A 27,158-nucleotide genomic window follows, 5' to 3' on the forward strand; every position below is an offset into this window, starting at 1 on the left:
AGGGTGGAGAGAAATACAGGGACATCTAGAAGCTTCTCAATCCAGCTGCAGCTGTGCAGGGAGAGGAGACTGTCAGTGTATATAGAGAGAGACCACAGACAGAGAGCCAGCACAGTCTAAGGGAGCTGTCGCAGGTGAGGGGACTGAGACCCGTTCAGAAGACAGACAGGCGGCTGCGTACTGGGCATGCTGGGAGAAAGTGACAGATGTTTAGACTGACTGCTTCTATTTGTTGTCTGTGTTATGTCAACATTATAAAATCATTGTTCCAGACCTGCTGTGTTTAAAGCTGCACTAACATCTAGCCTGCTGCAAATAGTGCTCCCTTACTTTGCCACAAGGCTTACACTCATTTATCAAACACTGCAATTTGGGGGTCCAGGTAGCCTGAGGCAGGTGACTTTTCTTGGGACAAAGTAAAAACCGGACCCAGACAAGACCCCGGAATGCCGGACCGGACATCAATGTCTGCATTCTGGAGCTTGTAGTGTCTGGTCCGGGGGGTGTCTTGTACGGGGGGGCCTCCCTAGGGGGACACACACCTCCCTGGAAAATTCATAGAGGCTGCATTCTCCCCCTTCTCCCCTTCTTGGTGACAGGTGACAGAGCAGCTCCACCGGACAGGACACCCTGGGCTGGACACTACAAGCTCCAGAATTATAGGTAATGATGAATACAGCCTGTCCGTTCCGGCGTTCCGAAGTTCTCTCCGGTCTTTACCCATACCTACTTTCCTTGTCATTCTGCTACTATAGATATATCAGTTGAACGCCACACTACTTTGATTGTAAGTTCCTATGTGCAGGCTACTTATACCTTCTGTTTCATGTCATTGTATGTAATTTGTAGTGCCATTTCCTTAACCTTTTGCATGCCAACGTAGCTGTGAGTGATCCTCAAAATATCCTCTAAAAAAAGCTCACAGCGACTGTTCTTTTATGCCCCTTTCAGACCGCACTTTGAACACGGTATATTGCCGTTTTTTTACCATTTTAAAACGGTAATCTGTGCGGTCTGAAAGGTGCAGATCCAATTAACCGGTTTGAAAATACCGTTTTTTCAAACCGGTTAAAATGCAGGGTCCTACCCGTTTCAGACCCGGTATTTTGGGATCAAAATCGGGTCTGAAACGGTATTTAGGACCCAGCCAATGAGCTGGGTCCTAAATTCAGAGCAGCGAATATTTAATGAGCACTCATTAAATATTCGCAGCACTGGAGCCGCCCCCCGCCGCCCCCCCCCCCGCGCGTGTCGCCCCCCCGCATGTGTTGACACCCCCCCACGCGGCAAGTGTGTCGACACCCGCCGTGCAGCCGGTACCTTCGTTGTGGATCCCGGCAGTGAAGTATGGTCGGGGAAGCACTTATGAAAAAAAAGCGTCTTTCAGAAAATGGCTGCCCCATAGGAAAACCTGTTTTAAAAAACTGTCTTTCGTATGGGGGCAGCCATTTTCCGAAAGTCATTGTTCTTATAAGAAAAGTGACTTTCGGAAAATGGCTGCCCCCGTACGAAAGACAGTTTTTTTAAACTGATTTTCCTATGGGGCAGCCATTTTCTGAAAGACGCTTTTTTTCATAAGTGCTTCCCCGACCAACTGCAGTGCCGGATCACGCAACGGAGGTACCGGCTGCACAGGGGGGGGGGGGGGGGGGGTTGTTAGCCCTGGGGTGGGGGGGGGGTTTGGGGGTGTTAACCCCCGGGGGAGGGGGGGCGGGGGCGGCGCGCGCTGAAGACTGGCTTTGACCCTGTTTTTGGAAAGTTTCCAAAAACGGGTCTGCCAGTGTCAAAAAAACCGCACTTAAACGGTAATACGGTAATACCGGTACCGTTTAAGAGATGCGGTGTGAAAGGGGTTTTACCTGGCAGACCCATTTTTGGAAACGTTTCCAAATACAGGGTCAAAGCCAGTTTTGCGGTCTGAAAGCAGCATTAGTATAAATAAATACAAATACAGCCAAGTGAATTAGTTGAAGTTTAGTTAAATATTGCACCCAAAAAAAGAACAGTCGCTGTGAGCGGTGCTGGCATTTTTAGCGGATATATTGAGGATCTCTCACAGCAGCGCCGGCACTCAAAGGGTTAAAGTCCGGTTCTGCGCCATGTGCTGCTGACTTATAAATACAACGTTCTGTGTGGATAATGCAATGTTGACATATAACAACACAGCTCACTCTTCTAGAATGATTTCAGCATTTAATGATATATTGTTGGGATTTCAACCAGGATATTGGTTATTGACTTGAGGTACAGTTTATTTAACTATTGACGGGAATGTTCTGTCATTTATCCCAGACCAAAGTGTGAGTGTTGCTCGGATGGTATTTATCAAAGAGGAATAAAATTGTGCAGGATAAAATGCTAGCCAATCAGTTTCTTCCTTACAATTCAGAGGCTATGTTTGAAAAAAAAAAAAAAAATGATAGGACCTGATTGGTTAGAACTTCACCACTCACAATGTGCTCTCTCTCTGCAGCAACTATTTTTAAAACTTCCAAAGAAATGAATGTCATGTACTGTGATCAGCAATTCCTTTGTGACACCAGCAGATGCTCCAAATGTGACCCCCGTCCTCTCGTATCTTTGCTCCTTAACACTTTATGTCCCTGATTCAGGATCATTCGGAAAGAGACGTATCTGGCCCCGTTTCGATATTGGTGGGTCTGCTCATGCGCAAGTGTGTATTTGTGCAGATGGAGACCCCGGCAACAAACGATTTAGGTGACTTACAAACGTGCTGGCCCGTTCATGGCGGGAAAGAAGGGCTAGGAACGGATGGCGGCGGAAACGGGGATCACCCATGGGGACACCCAGTGTTTTATAGGTATCACCATAATACACAGGTGGCCTGATGCCTGCCGGGGGCGGGCGGCTGCTGTCACAGGACATCAGCGCCACACCCGTCGTCAGCGAATTGCGGAGGAAATAAAAGAGAGTTCAGACTGACTTTTATTAAGGAAGGCAGGAGAAATCATTCGGCGACCATCAAATGATTTCTCCTGCTAGTGGAGGCCATACTTGCCTACTTTTGAAAACTAGTTTCAGGGAGATTATAGTTGGTAGTATAATTTTGCACAGCGCCTCATTGAGGGGGCGTTTCAAGTTCCACCCAAAGGGTGTGTCTAGTTCCATATATGGAGAGATTGTGAAAAGAGATTGTGAACGTGGCACCTAGAAGCGTGGGTGTGTACTGCTACATCTGAGAGGAATCTAGTAAAATGACTTATATCCAAATGTAGATGAGCCCCAAAGCTGTCAGTAAGAGTTACTATACTTGGTAATGTGCTGGGAAATGGTGCTGATGATTCAGCAGAATGCAGGAGAGGAGGTAACTATGATGTAACAGTGCAATGTGGGCTAGGTGACGTGAGGGAGATTGCTAGACTAATGAGGGAGAGGGAGATTGCTGCTACAGTAGGAGCAAGTTTCATCTTTGCTCCTTTGGCCATGGCTAGCCATGGCTATTCTATTGTTCTCAGCTGCAATACGTATTGTATTGCAGTTGAGAACAATAGAATTAGCCATGGCTAGCCCTGCCCAAAGGAGCAAAGATGAAACTTGCTCCTACTGTATGTCAGGGAGTCTCCTGCAAAATGCAGGAGGGGAGGTAACTATGATGTAACAGTGCAATGTGGATTAGGTGACATGAGGGAGATTGCTAGACTAATGAGGGAGAGAGGGAGATTGCTGCTATGTGTTAGCGAGGTGATCCGGTGGCGGGGGGTGTCCATTCAGCTGGGCGGTGTTTCAGTGCTTGTTGCTGCTTACCGAGCCCACATGAATTAGGCCCTACGTTAGATAGAGGGTTGTTTATAACATCAGCTAATTAATTCAGCCCAGGTTAATACAAAGTGAACCGTTTTGGAGAAAATTATGACCAATTAGAAAACATGATAAATTGTTTTGTTCCGCTGTATTTTGGTCTGTATGAAAAAAGTGTGGAGCGGGGTGGGGCGGGGTTGGTTGGGGACAGAGTGGGGGATTGCATGAGGGAGGGGCCTTACAATAGCTTGTTTACATTGTGAGTTTGTTCAAATTGGTTCCGGTTGTTAGGGCGGCGGTATCTAAGTCGACATTGACAAAAGGGTCGACATACCAATGATCTGCACATGACAAGGTTGATATTGTTTTTTTTTAGAATTCTTTTTTTTTTTTTTATTGCCTTGTTCATACATTACGATCCACAGTGGACTACAGTTGTGAACAGTAATGCGTGTGGGGATACACAATACACTTATTGGGGATCCATGTTGACACCTGTTGACACAGACACAAAATCCCATGGAAAACTCATGTCGACATTTTCATGAGTCGACCCTTTCCGTGTCAACATTTTGCTTGTGTCGAATTAGTGCAAGTCAACCTTTTCCATGTGTTGACCTTTTCACCGTCAACCAATAATGGTCGACCTATTCACTGTCGCGTGCTGTTTTGATACCAATAGTTTCATCTTGGACTAATATTTTAGAAATAAATGCAATGCGGGAGAGTGTCCAGGTGGTGGCACTGGTGCTGTTGCTGTCAATATGACAGAGCCCTTTACAGTACATGTCATGTCTGTTTCCTTATTTTTGATACTAATCATCCATAGTAATGCAGATGAGGAGGGAGAAGATGTGTTCTCTGAAAACAGCAAACATTTGTATTTAAGCATCCCTGGAATTGGACTGTTCTATGCTCTGCTCTGTACTATGGAAAGAGGGTGCGGCAGACTTCCACTAGCTGTCACTGGTCACTACCATATGCATCCTGTTGGAGCAGTGAGTGCTGCTCTGGGAATATGTCTGTGCTTCTCTCCCCCCTGTCACATGGGCCGGATTCCCAGCCCGGCCTTTTGAACGGCAGCCAAAGTATCACTGATTCTAGAACGTCCCGGCTCTCTGTCTGTTTGTCACAGCAGAAGTCAGTCAGAACCGATACTCCAGGCCAGATCTGCCTGCAGCCGGTGTCAGCGAGCATCACAAACGTTTGCAAAATATAACAAAGGGAACAGCTTGCTTACATAACGCTGTTCCAAGAAGAAAACACACTGTTGTAGTACGCCTGAAACACGTGCTGAGGATATGGCAGCTCATTAATGCATACAGTACTGTATCTCAATCTCAGTGGACTCCCTGTTTTAAAGAACGCAGAACCTACTGTACTCTAACATTATTCATTTCAAATGCACCAAAAACATAGAGGGCCTGATTCTGAGATGCGAACAGGGCAAAAAAGAGGATGTATAGTAACTGTGCACCAGGACAAACCACTTACCTCCCAACAGTCCAAGTTTTCCTGGGACAGTCACAATGTTTTGTGATTGTCCTACCCAAGGGCAGCAGTGTCCTTCGGAGGTATTGGGCAGTTGGGAGTCCCCCTGTCACTTGCTGTCCTACTGAGCAGAGCAGCGGCGATTGGATGCTGTGCGCACAGCATCTATTCAATGGGAGTGAGGGACAGGGGGCATGCCGGGTGCTCTTGTACATTGTCAGTGACATCCTCCGTTGTCTATAAATGCAAGACGATGGAGGACATTGAAAGCTAGGGCCATTCATGGACCCCAGCCCTTGGCTGTTGGTGACAAATATGTATCCATTTGCTGATGTCGGCGCAGTGCTGGTTACACGTAGTATGTACCCAGCATTAGGAAAACCGCTGTACTTTAGGTGGATACACACTGTGCGATTTCAGCTCCCGATTTTGACTATATACAGTAGCATACAGAACTTGCCTACTTTTTTTTCCAGAGAGGGGACCAGGGAGTACGTATCAGGGGGGCGGGGCAAGGCTGATGTCTCAAAGCCCCGCCCCTATGTCAGTCAAAAGCGGCAATTTCACGGCTCGGGGGATTGATGGAGAGGAGGATCCCCTCGCTGCGGACCCTTGAAATACGGTATTGGTTGCAGGGGTTGCGGGGGAAATGTGGGAGACTTGCCCACATTTACGGGGGGCTGGGAGAGGGACCCCATTTTCGGGAGCCTCCTAGCCATTTCAGGAGGGTAGGCAAGTATGCTATATAAAAAAGTTAGCACCAATCGCACAGTGGGGGTCATTCTGGTTGGCTCACTAAGCAGCGAAAGTTCACTGCTTAGCAGCCTTCTAATGCCGCCTGCCAGGCGTGTGAATGCCTGCCCTCCGCCATGCTCCGAATATTTCCGCTGCTTTGCGAATGGATCTTTTGCATAAACATCCATTAGCAATGTAGTGTGTGGGGCCGAAATCATTTGATGGTCGCAAATCTAAATCAGTCTGTGCTGACTTTCTGCCAGAATCGGGTGAAATCTGGCAGAACTCTTATTCTGGTTCACTCGCAAAGGCAAATTCTTTCTCAAATGGACAAAACCATCTGCACTGCAGGTGGGGCAGATGTAACATGTGCAGAGAGAGTTAGATTTGGGTGAGTTATTTTGTTTCTGTGCAGGGAAAATACTGACTGCTTTATTTTTACACTGCAAAATAGATCTCACTTTGAAGTAAAACCCCACCCAAATCTAATTCTCTCTGCACATGTTACATCTGCCCCACCTGCAGTGCACATGGTTTTGTCCATTAGAGAAGGAATTTGCCTTTGCGAGTGAACCAGAATAAGGGCCTTAGTGTAACTAAAGCGCACATGTATGAGCCTCAGAATATTGGGGCGCTGTCCTCCTGGGGCTGCATGGATCCCGATCACCCCAGGATATTTATAATGTAGGCATGTATTAGCTAAAAACCTTTCCCAATATGTATGAATAAATTTAGTAAATTCATATCCACATTAAAGAGCAGCCGGCTTCCAATTCAGGGACAGATATATTACACAGAGAAGCTTACACGGGTGTCATAGACCCACAATTCCCTGTTCCGTTGTAGAATGTGTCCAGTGAGACAGTGCTGAATGTGCAGATCGTTTCTATAGGGACAATAGGGCAGGAGCTGCTGATTGAGGGAAGCGGCACAATTACTGTTCACCAACCAGACCATGGGCGAGCACAACAATAATAAAAGGAGGAATTCCAACATTTTTATTACCCAGAATTAGAGATGTGCAGATTTGGATTTATCCGGATCTCAAAATGGGATCTTATTGGCTATCCGCCAGTCACATGTTTTGAAACCAAAACATGTGACTGCCGATAGCCAATTAAGATATAATTTTGAGATCTGAGTAAATCTGAACATCTCTACCTAGAATATTAATTCTATGGTGAGACATGCTATAAATGGGGGCCCAGTTATGGAGCAAATTTTATTCTGTCATTATTAAAATGTCTTTGGGTGTGGAATGTTTGATTGACAGCTATCAAGTTGACTTCCTTCGGGTCAAAATGCGACTGTCGATATGCTTCGTAATGAATATATAGACATCCTTTTTTTAAAATAGAAGACATGTCAGCAAAATAGGATGTTGCCCTAACATAACTGGTGGCCCCGTGGCCATTTACCTGGTCCCGGTCGTAGCACATGTCACCAGAAGTGTCTTTCATGTCCCAGTGGTCATCCGATAAGGCGTTCCGATGCAGACAGCTGACGAGCGGCGTTCTAACGCTAATGCCTGCAACTTACCCCAGCCTTTCCACTAGGGCCTAAGGTGTCCAGATCATAGTCAACAGTGTCTAGGTCAACAGTGCACAAGGTCGACATCCACAAGGTGGATATTGAAAAAAAAGGTCAGGACAAGCAAAATGTCGACATGTCAGCGGTCGACACATGAGAATGTCGACATATGTTTTTCATTATTTATTTCTCTGTTTTTTTTTTTATGTAACATCCACGTGGACTCTGATTGTAAACAATATTGAATGCAGCAAGGCTCCTGGCCAGAAGCATGGCGAGCGAATGTGCAACCAATCAGATATTATCTGTTACCTTCTAGAAGCTGAATCAGATTGAATGCATACTGTACCTCCCAACTTTACAGCCACGGGAGGAGGGATGCTCTCGCTTGCCATAGGTGCGTGCCTGAAATTTTCACCGCTGTGGGGGCATGCCCAGCGGCTCTGTGAGCTGCTGACCATGCCCCCAGATCCACTGGCTGCAGGAATAGTCTGTTCACGGATGACAGGGGGGACTCCCAACTGCCACCACCACCCCCTGCCGACAGGGCACTGCCGGCCACGGGCAGGACGCGGGAACGCCCCCCCCCCCCCCCCCCCGGTGCCGCAAAAAGCTGGACAGTTGGGAGGTATGTAAATGTTCCCACAAAATGTTAACCTCCACCTCCTTGCCCCACAGGTATTGTACACGTAATTAATTGGTTCCCTCTTTTCATGGAAGTCATTGCCATTAAAAGGAAAAGACACCAAGAATCTAATATAATTTAATAGATAATTATTTATTTCCTACTATTAGTTTTACAGCTTCATACCTGAATGCTTCTCGTGCTTGGGGTAGTTGTAAAAGGAAGAGGCGGGTGTGACGTGACATGTACAGTGGCATTAACCTCACAGATACAGTATTCTTATTGTATCAAGAAGGTTTTGCTATGAAAGATTTCCCCAGCGGCATCTTCGGCTTGTGTTAATAAAGCCCCACAATAGCCAACTGGGGCAGCCAGGCGTTATGGAACACGTTCTGTTCTACACAATGAAGGGTACTTGTTTCATAGCACGGCGCCCATCGCATCGTATACCATAAGGCATACAATGGTATGCGATACGATGCGATGGAGCAGCCAGGCATTATAGAACACGTTCTGTTCTACCCAATGAAGAGCTGTGCTACTATCGCCAGCCCCAGGCTACCACATATATGTGCTGATCACATGCAATAAAATGTCTTAACTGGGAATTTGATCGCTCATCTTTGCATATTGTAGGTAACCCATTCAATCAGTAAATCAATAGTATGGCTTATCTCACTGTGATAAATAGTGACTGTGGCTGCAATCAATCACATGTCATTGTATTAAACTTTATAGAATATGGTTATACTTTTACTAGGCCATTTAACTGATGATTATGTATGTATGTAAAACATAATTTTATTTTTATTCGTATATACTGTACCGCTTTGTGATATTAATAAATAGCTCTTAGAACTCTGACTCCTTTGAGGAAATGTAATTGTCCCATTCAACTTCCTTTACTATCTGATTTCAGTTTTGGACGAGGCTATCTATTCCCTTACCAGGATCTTTTTAAAACCCTTCTATAAATGTCCACAATTCAATATTCCAAATAGTGGCCCGGTTGTAATTCCAGTCGAATTCGAGATTACCCCTTTAAAATAACGTCTGAGGTTAGCCGGCATCCTGCCCAGGTGGCATTACATCCCGCCCATTGTATTTTTAAAGATCATTTTAATAATAATAATACTTCTAATAATAATACATTTATTTATATAGCGCTCTTTCTCCAATAGAATATAGATAGAATAAATGTAGTACAGTACAGGAACAATAAAGTACATAAAAGCTTTTCAGAAATGATACTTAAGGGATTTCCGGAAATGCTTGAGTAAACAGGAAAGTTTTGAGGCTGTTTTTATTGGTTTCTAGAGTGAGGGCCTCTTGAACTGTGCATTGAAGTGAGTTCCTTAGAATTGGGGCCTCATGGATAAAAGCTCAAACCCCAGATGAATTACAGGAGATTCTAAGCTGTATATTAGCTTTAAGGGTCTATGGAGTAAGGCAGTGGGGATTACAGATTGGTGAGTATGTCATCTGCCCACAGCCTACTGGGAGTGCATCAGATCACAGACAATGTCTAGGTTGACAGTCAATAGGTCAAAATGCACAAAATCGACATTGACAAAAGGTCAACATGCAGAATGTCGACAATGACAAAAGTATGGTGGATACATGGATGGTATAGCATGAAAAGCCCAATAAATGGTAAAGAAATTGTGAATATATCATGTCAAACTGGTTATGTGATGACCATTGCCATGTTGACCTTTTGCTTATGTCGACCTTTTGTCAAATTCGACCTTGTGCATGTTGATCTTTAGTCAATGACTTTCGACCTAGACATTGGCTGTCAACCATCCGGACACCCAGCCCACTGACCACTGACTTGGTTTGGATTTTTAAACAAATTTGTTGATGAGATTCTCGTTTTGGCCCAATGAATATTTCGGTTTTCCGATATCTGGATAACGGCTACTCGACCTGTACCATGGAGTACATAGCCAAGTGTTTAGTTGGATAGTTGGGTACTTGTGTACTAGCACGGCGCCCATCACATCGCATACCATATCGCATGCGATGCGATGCGACGCGATATCGGCCGATGTTCTACAATGGCATACAATTTTGAAGTATAAACATGAACCCGAAGCATGACGAGCGCAGTGAGCCCGCGAGGGGTGGCGGTACGCGTCCTACGACCTTTTCATACCCCCACTATCCACATCGGCATGGAGTTGATTATATAAAGTGTGGCGAGCGCAGCGAGCCACCGAGCCCGAAGCGCACCGAGCTCCGCGAGGGGACGCGGATAACTTCACAGGTATCCGCATCCCCTCGCGGGCTTCACAAGTATCCGCGTGCGCTCGCCACGCTTCGGGCTCAGTGGCTCGCTGCGCTCGCCACACTTTATAGAATGAGACGCATGAGAATGTCGACATATGTTTTTCATTATTTATTTCTCTTTTTTGGGGGGGGGATGTAACATCCACGTGGACTCCGATTGTGAACAATAGTGAGCGCAGCAAGGCACCTGGCCAGAAGCATGGCGAGCGAATGTGAAAAATTCATGTTGACCTGTCGACCTATGCGTGTGTCGAAATTTTGTTAATGTCAATGTCACTCTTATAGTCATATTGTCAATGTCGAAACAAGTGCATGTAGACCTTTGGGGGCCACTTAGACATTGATCCACAACCAGTGCCTAAATCCACCCCACCCCGCATCCTCAGCAAAGAGGAGTTAGTGCAATTGGCCAATGCAGCGCAGGTGAGTATAATACAGTATTTCAGTGTAGGATGGTATTCGTGGGGCTTGAGGCGGGTTAGGGGTTTATTTATTAAGATGTAATATCTATAGAAGATGGGATGTTGCTATGAGCAACCAATCAGATATTATCTATTCTCTTCTAGAAGCTGAATCAGGCCCTTACGCTCCACCCCCAGCTGTACAAATTGTTCATCACTCTATCAGGATGATTCTGTGCCATTACAGATCCAATGTATACCTCCCAACTATACAGCCACGGGAGGAGGGACGCTCTCGCTCGCCATAGGTGCACGCCTGGAGTTTTGGGGGTGTCGCCTGTACTCGCGCTGCTCCCACGAGGCCACGCCCCCATTTTCATTACTGTGGGGGCATACCCAAGGGCTCTGTGAGCTGCTGACCATGCCTCCAGGTCCACTGGCTGCAGGAATAGTCTATTCACGGATGACAGGGGGGACTCCAACCTGAACCCCCCCTCCCCCAGGCACAGGACGCGGGAACATCCCCTCCAAAAAATAGACGTGCCGCAAAAAGCTGGACAGTTGGGAGGTATGTAAATGTTCCCACAAAAAATAAACCTCCACCTCCTTGCCCCACAGGTATTGTACACGTAATTAATTGGTTCCCTATTTTCATGGAAGTCATTGCTATTAAAAGGAAAAGACACCAAGAATCTAATATAATTTAATAGATAATTATTTATTTCATACGATTAGTTTTACAGCTTCATACCTGAATGCTTCTCGTGCTTGGGGTAGTTGTAAAAGGAAGAGGCGGGTGTGACGTGACTTGTACAGTGGCATTAACCTCACAGATACAGCAAGAAGGTTTTGCTAATTTGCACCACTTCTCTGATATGTAAAGCTGAGTGTGGAGAAATGAAAGATTTCCCCAGCGGCATCTTCGGCTTGTGTTAATAAAGCCCCCACAATAGCCAGCTGGGGCGGCCAGGCGTTATGGAACACGTTCTGTTCTACACAATGAAGGGTACTTGCTTCATAGCACGGCACCCATTGCATCGTTTACCATAAGGCATACAATGGTATGCGATACGATGCAATGCGATGGAGCAGCCAGGCATTATAGAACACGTTCTGTTCTACGCAATGAAGAGCTGTGCTACTATCGCCAGCTCCAGGCTACCACATATATGTGCTGATCACATGCAATAAATGTCTTAACTGGGAATTTGATCGCTCATCTTTGCACATTGTACGTAACCCATTCAATCGGTAAATCAATAGTATGGCATATCTCACTGTGATAAATAGTGACTGTGGCTGCAATCAATCACACGTTATTGTATTTAAACTTTATAGAATATGGTTATAGTCCACTTTTTACAGGGCCATTTAACTGCTGATTATGTATATAAAACTGTTAATTTTATATTTATTAGTTATATACCGTACCTCTGTAATATTAATAGCTCTTAGAACTTTGACTCCTTCGAGGAAATGTAATTGTCCCCTTCAACTTCCTTTACTGTTTGATCTCAGTTTGGCACGGGCTATGTATTCCCTTACTTATCTTTGTAAAACCCTTCTATAAATGTCCACAATTCAATATTCCAAATAGTGGCCCCGATGAAATTCCATCCGAGTTCATGATTGCCCCTTTAAAAAAGGTCCAAGATCGACCGGCATCCTGCCCGGCCGCCGATCTCGGGGGGCATTACATCCCACCAAGTGTATTCATTTTTAAATAACATTTTAATAATAATAATAATAATAATAATAATAATAATAATTTAATTTATATAGTGTTCTTTCTTCAATAGGACCGAAAGCACTTAACAGATAGAATGAATGTAATACAGTACACGAATAATAAAGTACATAAAAGCTATTCATAAAGAATACTTTAGGAAATTACGGAAATGTTTGTGTAAACAGGAAAGTCTTGAGTCTGTTTTTGAAGGTTTCTAGAGTGGGGGCCTCTCGAACTGTGCGAGGAAGTGAGTCCTGTAGAGTTGGAGCCCCATGGCTAAAAGCTCAACCCCCAGATGAATTACAGGAGATTTTAAACTGTGTATTAACTTTGTGGCTGGGGAACCACGGGTCTATGGAGCAAGGCAGTGGGGATTTCAGTTTGGTGAGTATTTCATCTGCCCACAGCCTACTGGGAGTGGATCAGATCACAGACAATATCTAGGTTGATGGTCAATAGGTCAAAAGGCACAAAACGACATTGACAAAAGGTTGACATGTAGAATGTCAACAGTGACAAAAGGATGGTGGTCACGTGGACGGTATAGCATGAAATACCCAATAAATGGTAAAAAAAATCATGAAAATATCATGTCGACCTGTTCATGGGATGACCATTGCCATGTTGACATTTTGCCAAAGTCGACTTTGTGCATGTTGATCTTTTGTCAATGAAAGCCTTGTGCACCTTGCCCTTTTGGTGCCGACCTGTTGACTGTTGACCGAGACATTGTGCGTACATTATTTCCACCTGCAAAATTTCAATGCTTCCGTTGCCTATTCAATGCTGCCGTTCCTGACAGCATTGAAGGCAGATTACAACAAATCTGATCCGAATTTTAAAAAAGTTGGATATGTTTTGTCGGAAACGGCCACGGATTGTCAAATTCACGGCCATTTTTGCGACAATCAGCTGCCATTTTGTCTGACACTCGCCAGCTGTAACATTGAATTCTGACCCTATAGAGTTACAGTCAAGCTGAGGGAATAAGGCCTGGGATTCTGACTGTTGGGATGTTACTACATCCGATATCTCGGATTGAATACCCCACCAAGTCTGTCAACGATCTGGATACCCAGCCTACTGACCATGGACTTGGTCTTGAATTTTTTAATACATTAGTTGATGAGGTAGTTTTGACACCTCAACAAGCCCAAAGGGTTAATGTACAGTACTGGATAGCCCAAAAACAGTTGTAGTATGAAGTGCATAGCCAAGCGTTTAGTTGGATAGTTGTTTTAAATTCCATGCGTCAATAAGCCATCATTTATAAAGTATATCCTCGTGGAATCTATTAAAGATTAATTTTTTCACTAATATTAAATTGCTGAAGATGAAGATGAACAAGAACTTCCCATGGCAACTTTACTAGTATTCTATACTGAGGAAAGAGAGGTAAAAAAAATGTTTTTGTAGAGTCCATCCTATAGGGCAGTGGTTTTCAAATTTTTGCGGCACACTAAATAAGATTTTAAAATTGCCAAGGCACACTATTAGATCCCCACAGGGCAAAACACATTGGCACTAACAGGAGAAAAACCAAACCTATTGACCCCCCATATAAAAAACAATCACACTGGTCCCCACAGCTAACAAAAATAAAATACATTGGCCCTTTACATGAAAAGAAGAGACCAGTAAATAACAGTTGAACTAGTGGTGGCTGTAAACTGGTTTGGACATCTCTAGATCTGGGGGCACACTTGAGTCCTGCTCAAGGGACACTAGTGTGCCACGGCATAGTGGTTGAAAAACACTGGGGGGTTATTCAGACCTGATTGCTTGGCTGCTAATTTGCAGAGCCCTGTGATCAGGTATTTGCCACCTAGCCAGAGTGAAATCCCACCCTGTGCAAGCCTGCCAATTGGCTTGCATAAATATCAGAGCACTGTGATTACCTGCAAATCCACTCGCAACTCACTCACCATCAAAAATTCCTGTGTTTTCCCTGACACTCACAGATAACGGCCGGTTACCACCCCTTTCTGTCAATCAAATTTCGTATGGCCAGCAACCAAAAAAGTAGCAGGATTTCATCACAGGATGGCCTTGCGTCTGGGTACTATGGTCGTACACATGCCCAGTCTATTAATTATTTCCCGGCCTGCTAATTCACACCAATGCGATCAGGTCTGAATAACTCCCATAGTTACTACCTATCACCTACTCTGCATGTACTGTGGCCCTTATTCTGGTTGACTCGCAAGGCTGCAAATGTCACAGCCTTGTGAGTCTACCAGTCGCCGCCAGCCTCCTGCACAGTCACCCGCCCTCCCATTGCATGGCGCAATTACCCACAGGCATGCAAATGGATGATTTGCGTAATCATCCATTAGCAGCCTTTCGTGTGGGCACAAAATCATTCGATGCTCGCCGACCATCGAATGATTTTTCAAATGCTCGCAGATCTAAGACACCTCTATGGTTTCTAACATCTGCAAGTGCCTGTACAGGAACTTCTGTTGAGGTCATCTGCCCGCACCCGCATCATTGGGGATTTACCATGAGAACGCCCAGCATTCTCATGGGCTATGCAACCCCATGCCCCCCGCCCGCACTGTTGTGTGCGAGCACCCGGCTAATAATCTATTCACCGTGGCCGTTCGCACACAGCGGCTGCACATGCGCATAACTGACAATGAGCAGTCGCAAAACATCGATCCCCTGCGTGAACAAGCAGGAGAGCGAATCAGTCAGAATAAGGCCCTGTACTGTATATCGAGGCAAAAAATATCCCTTACTAAAAACACATTTACTGGATTTACTTCAAGCCAAGTTGTAGTAACAGGATCCATATGTACAAGATCCAATGGATGAAGCCTAGAACTATTTTCGTCAGAGTAGGCTTACCATGTTAACAAAAGTCTTGGAGGACAAGCCAGGCTGCTAGTAGTCTCATCCATAACTCCGGACAAGTCCTTCTGGTGAAAGCCAAAGTTGACATATTGCCAGTTTGGGTCTTGCGTTTATAAATGGAAATACAACAAAAAGGACCATTGAATGTTTTTTTTTTTTTTTCCATTTTTTCATATTTTTTTATGACTTCACAGAGACAATATGTCTAAGGGACCTGCAGTTGGCATTGACCTGGGCACCACCTACTCCTGTGTGGGTGTTTTTCAACATGGAAAAGTAGAGATTATTGCAAATGACCAGGGTAATCGGACCACGCCCAGTTATGTGGCCTTCACAGACAGTGAGAGACTCATTGGGGATGCAGCAAAGAACCAGGTGGCTATGAACCCAACGAACACTGTGTTTGGTGAGTATGGGCAATTTGGTATTCCATCAACAAGTGCAAATAAAGTGACTGCAATTATAACATTAAACATTATTGTCATACTTACATTTTCTATGTTGTAAAGTAAAAATGCCATTCATGTAGACTGTTCTCGTTCTTGCAGATGCGAAGCGGCTGATTGGTCGCCGTTTTGATGAGACAGTTGTACAGTCCGACATGAAGCATTGGCCTTTTACAGTTATAAATGACGCGGGAAGACCTAAGGTTCAGGTTGAATACAAAGGGGAGGTTAAGTCGTTCTATCCTGAAGAAATATCTTCAATGGTTCTCACCAAGATGAAAGAGATCTCAGAAGCCTACCTTGGAAAGGTGAGATTTATACGATCATCAGAGGGAGAAGAGATTTTGAAAGACAAAAGCCAACAAATTCTAAATTGTACGCAGTTGAGACCCCATTTGAATAATTTGTTGTAGTCACATCTGTGACTTTAATGCCAATGCTGGTAGAACCCTTCTCCTGGTCTACAAGCATGTGTATGCATGTACAAGGACTAGGACAGCCATATTAAACAAAATGGTAAATTAAGGGCCCGACTTCATGACCAGTTATGCAATTCCACCTCTGTAATCCCATAAAATAGTGCATCTCTGGGAATAGCCACCACCCAATCCCTGTCCAGTACATTTCCAATGTGATTCAGAGCCCACGTGTCTCAATCCGTCCTGCACTCTGTCCAGGTGTGGTTCAATGGATCTACAGTAAATAGACAGTCAATAGGTCATCCCCATACGGTCAACATTTAAAAGTTTGACAGGGTCAAAAGGTCAACTGTATCTAAGGTCAACAGGTATAAAAGGTCAGCAGGTTCAAAAGGTTGACATGCCACTGGTCACACAGAAAAGGTCGACACAAGTTTTTTCCATTTGTAGGGTGCCATTTGGTACGTTTCATCATATGTAAGTCATCACACTTCAGCCAAGGTCTGCTACACTGCGCTTGCCACAGGTTACTTTCCCCAATCATAGTTCAAGTGAATGGTAAATAAAGCAAAAGTCATGTGAACCTTAGACACAGTTGACCTTTTACCTGTCCACCTTTTAACCATGTCGATGAATTGCACGTTGACTACTTCACTATATAACTACTAGACAATGTCTGGAACCCCCTGTATACACACGCAGTTGAAAGACATCAACAACTTGATGGGGGGAGGGGGGGGGCAGTTGCTGTGGTATTTCAAAGGGGTAGCAGCCTACAGATTTACTAAACTCGAACCCACCACAAAACCACTGAGCAGCCACACTTTAGTTGTTGCTTTATAAAACGTATCTGTCAAATTGGAACATTTAACCATAATAACATAGTAATTATCATAGTCATAGAGGATATTCAGACCTGAGCGCAGTGGGGTGATTTTTGCAGAGCCCTGTGATTAGATAGTCGCCACCCTGCCAAAGTGAAAACCCGCCCTGTGCAGGTCTGTGAAGGGTTGGTGAAGATCACGCTCATCTGCGTTTACCTGCACATACCCTCACTCACCATCAAATGATTTTGCAGTGTGTGTGCGTAATCCAGAACCTATTCTGCTGGTGCGATAGAAACAGGTTCAAGGTGGAGCTGATGTCACACCTTGTTCCTGAAAATGCCTTGGCAAGCCTGAGTTTTCCATTACTCCCAGAAAGAAGATGGTTACCACCCCCAAACGCCAGTTTCCTGTCAATCAACTTGCCAATGGTTTGCTATCAGAAAAGACCCTGGATTCTTTAACAGAATGGCCTCACGCATGCGCTATATGATCTGAATGTATGAGCAGTCGATTGCTAATTGGCCAACTTGCGGAATCACGGGGCTGCAATCAGGTCTAAATAACCACCCAAGTAACATAAAACACATATGAAAATGTTATTTTTATTTTATTCTGAAACATACAAAGAAAAAAGTGTACATTTTTGAAAACCCAATGTTTCTTCCTAGACAATCAATAATGCAGTGGTTACCGTCCCGGCTTACTTCAATGATTCTCAGAGACAGGCAACTAAAGATGCTGGAACCATTTCAGGACTCAATGTACTGCGCATCATCAATGAGCCGACTGCAGCTGCCATAGCTTATGGTCTGGACAAGAAGGTAATTTTAATAGATAAAATATATTTCATATGTGAATATGGATACATTAAACATTGGCTGAATCCAACATTCACTCCTCTTTGTGGTGGTCACACCTAGGTGGGTGGTGAGAGGAATGTCCTGATTTTTGATCTGGGTGGAGGCACCTTTGATGTATCTATTCTTACCATTGAAGATGGCATATTTGAGGTCAAATCAACAGCTGGTGACACTCACTTGGGAGGAGAAGACTTTGATAACCGTATGGTTAACCACTTTGTAGGAGAGTTCAAACGCAAGCACAAGAAGGATATTACAGAGAACAAACGCGCAATTCGCAGACTGCGGACAGCCTGCGAACGCGCCAAGCGCACCTTGTCTTCCAGCACCCAAGCCAGTATTGAGATAGATTCCCTCTTTGAGGGAGTTGATTTTTACACGTCTCTTACCCGTGCCCGATTTGAGGAACTCAATGCTGACCTCTTCCGTGGTACTTTGGAACCAGTTGAGAAATCGCTGAGGGACGCCAAGCTGGACAAAGCCCAGATCCATGATATCGTCTTGGTTGGGGGGTCTACACGCATTCCAAAAATACAAAAACTCCTGCAGGACTTCTTTAATGGAAGAGAACTTAATAAAAGTATTAACCCAGATGAGGCTGTGGCCTACGGAGCAGGTAAGAATGTTTATCGCTCTTTCAGGTATTTCCTTTTACAGTAAATCACATGTCTGTTCTTCCGCTGCTGAAGGACAAGAATTTTATGTTTGCAATTTTAAAGTAACTGTCCGATTATTGCTTTATATAGGGGTTACATTATATAATTTTTTGTAGACAGTAAAGTGATGATATTTTTAGATGTAGACTGACTCTTGAACTGGGATTTAATAAGCATGTGCAGCTAATTTCTGTTCTTAATATTTACTGATGTCCTATGATGCCCTAACACTAGCTAGTAATACGCTATAGGACTGGGGAGGTTACCTGGGGAAATATGTACATGGTGGAAGAGGTGGCTTATTGGTTTGTTGGCACAGGCCATTTGATAGTGGGGACACAGCACTTGGTACATTGAAGCCAGCTCCGGGCGACATGGTAGACACATAGCGGCCGTGGCCAGATGTGAAGGTGGGCTGATCAGGGGTGTGGCATCATGATTGCATCATTGTGGTTCTGCTCCTGCTATACATTGCCAAAAAAGCAGACACTGTATAACGAGGTCGGGGCTACGATGATGCGATATGCCATTGCCCGATTTTCAGGAGCCTCCTGTAGATTTATGACTCATGATTGTATCCATGTAATGTTACAGCGAGAAATGCATAGACAATTCAGTGGGCATTTCTGAGCAGAGACATGGAGGTGTCTAATAATTTTACCTACATAATTCAGCGCATATGCAAATAAAATGTGTATAATTTCCCAGGAAGAGCTATAATAGTATTTGCTGCATATGTTGAGATTGTATAAAGGACACAATAAAATATATTTAATGTATGATTTGAACATTTAGATTGTATTAATTGTTGAAATGTTGAGGAAGCTATGTATCTACTAAGGCTGAGCTTGACTTTTGTCACTAAATCATTGATTATTTAGGTTCCATTGCCCTGAAATCCTGTCCAATTCTCTATCTTCAGCCGTTCAAGCCGCCATCCTCTCTGGTGACACATCTGAAAATGTTCAAGATCTTCTGTTGCTGGATGTGACGCCTCTATCTCTCGGTATTGAGACAGCTGGCGGGGTGATGACTGTGCTCATCAAACGCAACACCACCATACCCACCAAGCAGACCCAGACCTTCACAACCTACTCTGACAACCAGCCGGGAGTCCTCATCCAGGTAATGAGGGCAGACAAACCTTTAGTGATAGCCTAGAACAGATCTATCCTGTTACTTCAGTTGGGAGCCAATCTCTGTTACAATTCTATGTTTACATTCAAGTACTAAAATATTTATTTATTACCAGTTATTTATATATTGCACATATTCCGCAGCGCTTTACAGAGAATATTTGAACAATCACATCAGTCCCTGCCCCAGTGGAGCTTACAATCTATATTCCCTACCACATATACACGCACACACAGACATTCCAGGGTTAATTTTGTTGGTATCCAATTGACCTGGAGTATATACAAACTCCGCACAGTTAGTGCCATGGTGTGAATCAGACCCATGACCTCAGCGCTGTGAGGCAGTAATGCCAACACTGTCACTGCCTGATGTTCTCTTATAGACTCGAAGTCTATAGAACTCCCATCTTAGTAAATAAACCCATAGACTACTGTATAGTGGGTGAGCCAAAGACCACTTTAAACTTCCATTAAACGATATTCGTTGCATTTGATGATACTTCATTACTTCACATGATTTGAACTTACATAAAGCATTGACCTATGCATGAACATTGGAAGATAGTCTGATAGCTAAGCTGACTATTGAATCAGTTATGAAAAACATGTGATTATATGCAAGTCCCACTGATTAAAAATGTTGGTACTCTCATTGCAACATGATGCAACACATAAAGTTTATCAGAAAATGTAAAACCAATAAGACGTTTAGTTGTTGCCACTGTTGAAAACAGAGAACTTTAGGCATCAGCTGAATTCTTTAAGCAGATGGAAATTGCAACAGTGACCTCTCAAGACCAAAAAGAGTACTGCACTCCTATACATTTAAAAAATGGGACGGAAGAACAAGGAAATACAAACAATCAACAGGTGTACATATTATATAATAGCGGCTGAAGTAAGGCGCATCTCAAAAATACACAACTTGGCTAATAATGCTGTGGTTTTAAGTACAAATGAATATGTAAAGTTACCACACCATTGCCTTGTGTAACTTAATACCAAATACAGTTTTAATTAGCTAAATTGGGATAATTGTATGAGAGATTTAGCTATCTCTTATATGTTCCATTTAAGAGTCCTGTTGGAGAAAAATGATTATTATCTAACAAGGTACTTTAATAGTTGACAATGAACAGCATTACAACAGTTAAAAAGAGTTAAAGATCTTATGAAATACCTTATATTGTTACATGTGCATTCATCAACATACAACATCCCTGTAGATTTAATGTTTTGACCTTTTAACCAAACACGTTCCAACCATTAGTTTGAAACTACTTGACCTGCCCCCAGATTGCCTAAGCCTGCTCTATGTTATATGTAATTATGATTTGGTTGGTAGGTCTTTGAGGGTGAAAGAGCAATGACTAAAGACAACAATCTTCTGGGGAAGTTTGAGCTGACTGGAATCCCACCCGCTCCTCGTGGTGTTCCCCAAATTGAGGTGACCTTTGACATTGATGCTAATGGGATCATGAATGTATCAGCGTCAGACAAGAGCACCGGGAAGGAGAATAAAATCACTATAACCAATGATAAGGGTGAGTGATGCCTAAGGCAATAGACAGGAGTGAAGTGGGTCAATAATCCAACTTTTACAATCGTATTCATCGATCAAAACTTTGTAACTACAAAACATGAGGTTTTGTATGTTGGCCTTATTAACAAACTCTTTGATTGGGTGTTTTTTTCTCTAACAATATAACAAAAAGAAACATTTAGGTGCCTAGCATTATTTTTTTACAAAAATATTGGCCCACCAACCACGACCAGGTGACCTTATCTGGAGGATCCTTAACACTAAGGATCCACCTTAGTGTTTGCCCAGCTTGTATGGTGAGAGATGATAGGGAAAATTGCTGGGATTTAAAACACTCAGTGCTTACACACCGAGTGTTTTTCAGCGGCCGGGCTTGCGATGATGTGGGAGTGCGCATCAACACTCACCGCTCATTGAAGCCCCATGCACACTCGGCGGCTTTCAAACTGAAGACAAGAAAAGTTGCCCAGTGTGTATGGGCCTTTAACTTCAAGTTCAGGTCATGGACCCCCCCAGAGAGTATTAGAATTCTTCTGATTAGCAGTGCCTAGAACTTCAGAGCATACTTGCCTACCCTCCCAGAATGGCTGGAAGGCTCCCAGAATTTGAGTCCCCCTTCTGGCCCCCGGGGAAGGTGAGCAAGTCTACCACATGTTCACCAAAGCCCCAGCAACCCCTGGAGCCCCTAAAACAAATTACGGAATTCGCTTGTCCGCGGGGAGAGGGGGCTAAAATTATGGGATTCGTGTCATTTTGCGTCATTTTAGCTCTGCTCCCTCCCTGCAGACCAACAAATTGCTGAGCAACTTCAAAAGTTGGTAAGTATGCTTTAGAGCAGGCATGTCCAAACTATGGCCCTCCAACTGTTGTGAAAATACACATCCCAGCATGCCTTGCCAAAGTTTAAGCATTCCCTAATAGCAAAACTGTGGCAAGGCATGATGGGCTTGTAGTTTCATCACAGCTGGAGGGCCATAGTTTGGACATGCCTACTTTAGAGTGTTCAACAGTGTACAGTAGCTCATACTGTAAAGGTGCCCATACACTAGTAAGATTTAACTTTAGATCTGGCTGGTTGGAACAAAAACATGGTTATGGATGAGTGACAGTTTGTTAGTTTTCCAGCATTTTCAAGCAAATGGTCAACTGTCATTTGCTCTTATCCACAACCAGGATTTTGTTCCAACCAGCCAGATCTGAAGATAAATCTGCGTGTGTATGGCCACCTTAAGTGTTTCTGTATTAAAGGGATGTTATAGCAAGCCAAGGTATAACTATTGTATGGGAACCATGGCTTATTTTTCAACACAGCTCTGTAAAGAATACCCAGTAAATAAACTGTTGACATTTTGGGATCAATTTATCAATTTGTTTTATCATACACACGAGTTTTAAAAATTCATGATTATTGGTGCTCCAACCAATCAGCTCCCAGCTGTCTTTTTTTTAAAAAAACATGACAGTTGGGAGCTGATTGGCTGGAGCACCATTTAAGTTTTAAACTCATTGAGTATGATAAAATTTGATGATAAATGGGCCCCTTAGTAAATAAACCTAGTAATAGTACATAAGGGTCTGTAAAGGGTTCCACAAATTCTCCTGGTAAAATTGACTTCCATTTTTTCATGGGTACATTGTTTTTTGGGGGCGCAGGCCGTCTGAGCAAGGAAGACATTGAGCGTATGGTACAAGAGGCTGACAGATATAAGGCTGAAGACGAAGTTCAGAGAGAAAAGATTTCAGCCAAAAACTCGCTGGAGTCATTGGCCTTCAATATGAAGAGCACGGCTGAAGATGAGAAGCTAAAGGACAAGATTAGTCCTGAGGACAAACAGAAAATCTTAGATAAGTGCAATGAGGTCATCTCCTGGTTGGACAAAAACCAAGTAAGTAATCCATGCCATTTGATCAAAAATGCTTTTATAAAGGCTTTATTTTATAGCACACAGCTGGACGACAGCACTTACTGTAGGTCAAAACAGATGTATGGGGCCCATATGGAGCACTAATAGCATCACCATTAACCCCCTTCAGTGGTAATCACGAGAATTTTCCAGGCTACGCCTTATTGCCCAGATTGGCATAGCCCGGAAAATTCTCGGGATTGCTGCTGGTGGGAGCCGGGCATTGTCGCTGAGCTGATGGCTGAATGCTGCCCGACTCTGGCTGTTCGGCATCGTGTCCCCTTCCCCTCTTGCCTAACCCCTGCACCCCCCCGTGGCTATGTGACGGTCTATGACCTGCGGCGATGTCACGCCGGTTGCTGGAGGCAGGGCCGGGTTGCCGGGGGGGGGGGGGGGTCGGGCAACGGCTGACATAGTGTTCAGTGGCGCTGCCCGGACCCTAGACACAGTGTGATGGGGTTTTTTTTAGGTAGTGCTCCCCATAAAAAAACTCGCCCAGTGGGGAGTGGTAAAGTACCTAAAAAAGAACACCACTGAAGGGGTTAATCCCCTGTGCATACAATAGTTTCAACCCTACTGTAAATCTCCAGGACCAACAATTAGGCATACTGTAATTACAGTAGAGAATTTATACTGAGAAATATATTTACAACCAACGGTTCAGTTCTGCTCCCATCAGTAGTGTCTTTTAACGGGGTTTCCACCTTCATATCAGGTGCATTATGCAGATGCAAGGTCGATTGTGAGACACAGTAGTTACATTTGTACAGCATTACATAGGACACCTTTTATGCAATGCAGTGTGCACAAAGGACTAGAACTGTAATAACGACTCTTCCAGGTGATATTAAGATATGGCTGAAGAGCACAGATCCTAGAAGTGATGTACAATAAAAATAATTTGAAAGTCAATTGGGGTGGTGGGAAGGATCGCTGTACTGGTGATTTGGCTTGTACACCATACCTACCAACTTAGTTGATCCTGGAACTGCGACCCTGCACACGCCTTCGAAAGGGTCGGAGCCTCACGAAAAATGTGCTGGAACATCACAGCAGCACTGTTGTTATGAATGTGGGGGAATGCCCTGCACTCTCTGATATACTAGGCTGCCCCTAGGTTCTCCTTGGCCCTAGGTTTTCCTTGCACAGTGTTTCCAAAAATTTTTTTCCAACTGCAGGACACTACTGCCCGCAGGAGGGATAGCTTGCAGTCCCATAAAATCAGGACTGTCCTGCTGGACAGTTGGAAGGTATGTACCCCTTTTTGAGTGGGCACCACAAATTAAATTGCATACTAAGGCTAATTTCAATCTGACTTGACAACTTTTGTTTTACAGTTCTCCTCTTTACTGCTTGTTTCTGTCATTCTTCTGTGTTTGTTCGTGTCCACCACACCACTAATTTGTCCACGTGTTTCTGCTTTGTCCTGAAAGATGGCCGAGAAGGAAGAATATGAGCACCAGCAGAAGGAGCTGCAAAACCTTTGCAACCCCATCATCACCAAGTTATACCAAGGTGCAGGCGGTGCTGGGATGCCCGGTGGAATGCCGGGAGGCTTTCCTGGAGCAGGTGGTAGTGCAGCAAGTGGTTCTTCTGGACCAACCATTGAAGAAGTTGATTGAGACACTGCACCGGCACTTTCAAGCACAGGATCCCTACCACAGTTCTGCTTTGCCAAACTCAACAGTCTTCGTAGACCATCTGATAGCTTCTGCTTGAGCTTGTTGCTGTTAAAAGAGATTGTTAATTCCATAATAGCCTTAAATAGCCTGCACTAGTTACACTTCACCGCTTAGTACAATGTGTGTGTGGTTCTAGTGGTATTTGTTCTCCTTATGTACTCTACTTGGTTATATTATGAACCTCTCACTGTGTATTTGAAAGTAGACCCTTACACCCTTGTAATACATATTATCTGAGGGTGCCAAGCTACCCCATTATGTTCTGTATCACAGCATACCTTACTGTGTATGGTGACATACGCCAATCTCCCTGGAATCCTTGGTATAAGACAAAATAATGGTAAATTATAGTTAAATCATTCCCAACTAATCTTATCAGGATCCCTTAATTGATTGTTCATTAGATCACACTGCCCACTATGCATTGTACTTAAGATTCACTGTAGGCTGCCGAATTAGGGGGGAGATGTAGCAAAACTTCAAAACAGGACAGGTGGCGAAATTGCCCACAACATCCAATTGGCTTCTAGCTATAATTTTAAAGAAAGCAATGGATGATAGCTTCAAGCTAATTGGTTGCAATTGGCAAGTCCTCCACTTTTCCTCTTTAGAAGGGTTGATAGATTTCGCCCAAATTGCTCTAATGATGCAGCTTCCTTTGGCTGTTTAATTAATATTTGCTGGCTGCCACATACATCACATACCCTTTTGACTAATAAGCATTTTAATAATGTTTATTGTCCATTTGATAACAAGGCAGAAATATGAAAAATGTCCATTTATCCATTGAAGATGCAATGCATACTGTACCATCTGTATTACATAAGCCTTCTATCGTACAGAGTGATACCAAGCACGTCAGTCATACCGTACTGTATGTACAATAATCGCCATGACAACTGATCACATGATGTGTGTGCGAGCATCGTTATCTAAATGACAAACAACAAACACGTACCATGAACATTTTATGAGAATTGTTTTTGACGTAATCAAATCTTTAACACCAATCAATTAAAAACTCACAAAGCAACCACATACAGAAGGGAGGGCAGAAAAACCAGAACAAAAAGGCCAAACTCTACCTTCCAGCGTACTTGTAAAACTTGCTTCTAGTCCTATTGACGAACCTTATGTCAATCAATCCCAATAGTCCAATAAAACAAATTACTGTTACTGATGCCCGTACCACAATGATTGTCTTCCTCAGGAATTAATACTCCTGTAGCAAAATCTCTCAAACCACTGTCTTCATTATTGAACCATTCTCTTTGATTTAAACTTCCAAAGTCGTCCTTCCATGCTCTATGCTCCGTTAGTGCTGCTGATAGTCATTGTTCCAGTAGTCCCATATCTGTCATGGTGGATGTGACAAACAGTATATTCTGGAATGTATAAGGTACAAAAACCCTGAACTTTGTTTTGTTAAGCACAATAACTTCCGACAGTAAATATGGATCCCGGAATCTGTAGAGATAAGTGCCTTTCCGGATTGTCTTCCAGGATTTTGAGCCAACCAATGATTGACCGTATTCTCTCATTAAATAAATTTCCTGTCTCCTCATTAAGCTCTCGCACTAATTGTTTTCCTTCATTTTTGTCTTAGTTCCTATAAGTAAAACAAAACTTTTGAATAGATGAAAACTTATTGAATAACCTGATGCAACCAGAACAATTGTGCTGTAGCCGATAGCAACTCATTGGATATTTGATTAGATCGTTATCTTTCAACATGGATGAAAACAAAAACAGGTGTTGAATTAGTGACTATGGCTCCCACTGGTGATGTGTTAATCTAATAAATAATTAGGAAATGTTACGAGTATTCAGTATTTGTGAATGGTCCAATGCCACCATTTTCTGTGTTGACTACCATCATCATCACAATGCAATGTAGACTGTCCATCTCTATTGCAAGTTCATCCATTAGCTGTCTTGGTAATTTTGCCATTTTTGGTTTCTTTCAAAAGAGCATTACTTGTTAAGAGGCATCAAAGAAACTCTTCATAGCCAGGTGCAAGGATTTTCAACACCCTAGGCCAGGCATGTCCAAACTATGGCCCTTCAGCTGTTGTGAAACTACAAGTCCCATCATGCCTTGCCACAGGAATGCAACTATGGCAAGGCATGCTGGAATGTGTAGTCTCACAACAGCTGGAGGGCCACAGTTTGCACATGCCTGGCCTAGGCAAAACTTCAGCTCGCACCACACACACACCAATACCAACTTTCCAGAACCTCACAGGAACATGAGTAGGTGGCTT

The 27,158-nt window shown here is 43.7% G+C and overlaps 1 protein-coding gene across 2 annotated transcripts; it reads left to right on the top strand.

Annotated features, from left to right (window-relative positions):
- On the top strand, positions 1-26,462 carry LOC146042348 (heat shock cognate 71 kDa protein-like). 2 transcript variants are annotated; one of them, XM_083162328.1, is made up of 9 exons: positions 1-134; positions 15,613-15,824; positions 15,967-16,172; positions 17,779-17,931; positions 18,031-18,586; positions 19,549-19,751; positions 21,111-21,309; positions 22,962-23,194; positions 24,646-26,462. In XM_083162328.1, exons 2-9 carry the CDS (start codon positions 15,620-15,622, stop codon positions 24,832-24,834), a joined length of 1,944 nt encoding a protein of 647 aa, XP_083018454.1. In that variant the 5' UTR covers positions 1-134; positions 15,613-15,619; the 3' UTR covers positions 24,835-26,462. The 2 variants fall into 2 exon arrangements, with proteins under 2 accessions (XP_083018454.1, XP_083018453.1); XM_083162327.1 differs by lacking the exon at positions 1-134 and adding an exon at positions 5,817-5,872.
- The last annotated feature ends 696 nt before the right edge of the window (positions 26,463-27,158 follow it).

Source organism: Crinia signifera, chromosome 19 (assembly GCF_055691185.1).
Source record: "Crinia signifera chromosome 19, ASM5569118v1, whole genome shotgun sequence".
NCBI classification, from domain to species: domain Eukaryota; kingdom Metazoa; phylum Chordata; class Amphibia; order Anura; family Myobatrachidae; genus Crinia; species Crinia signifera.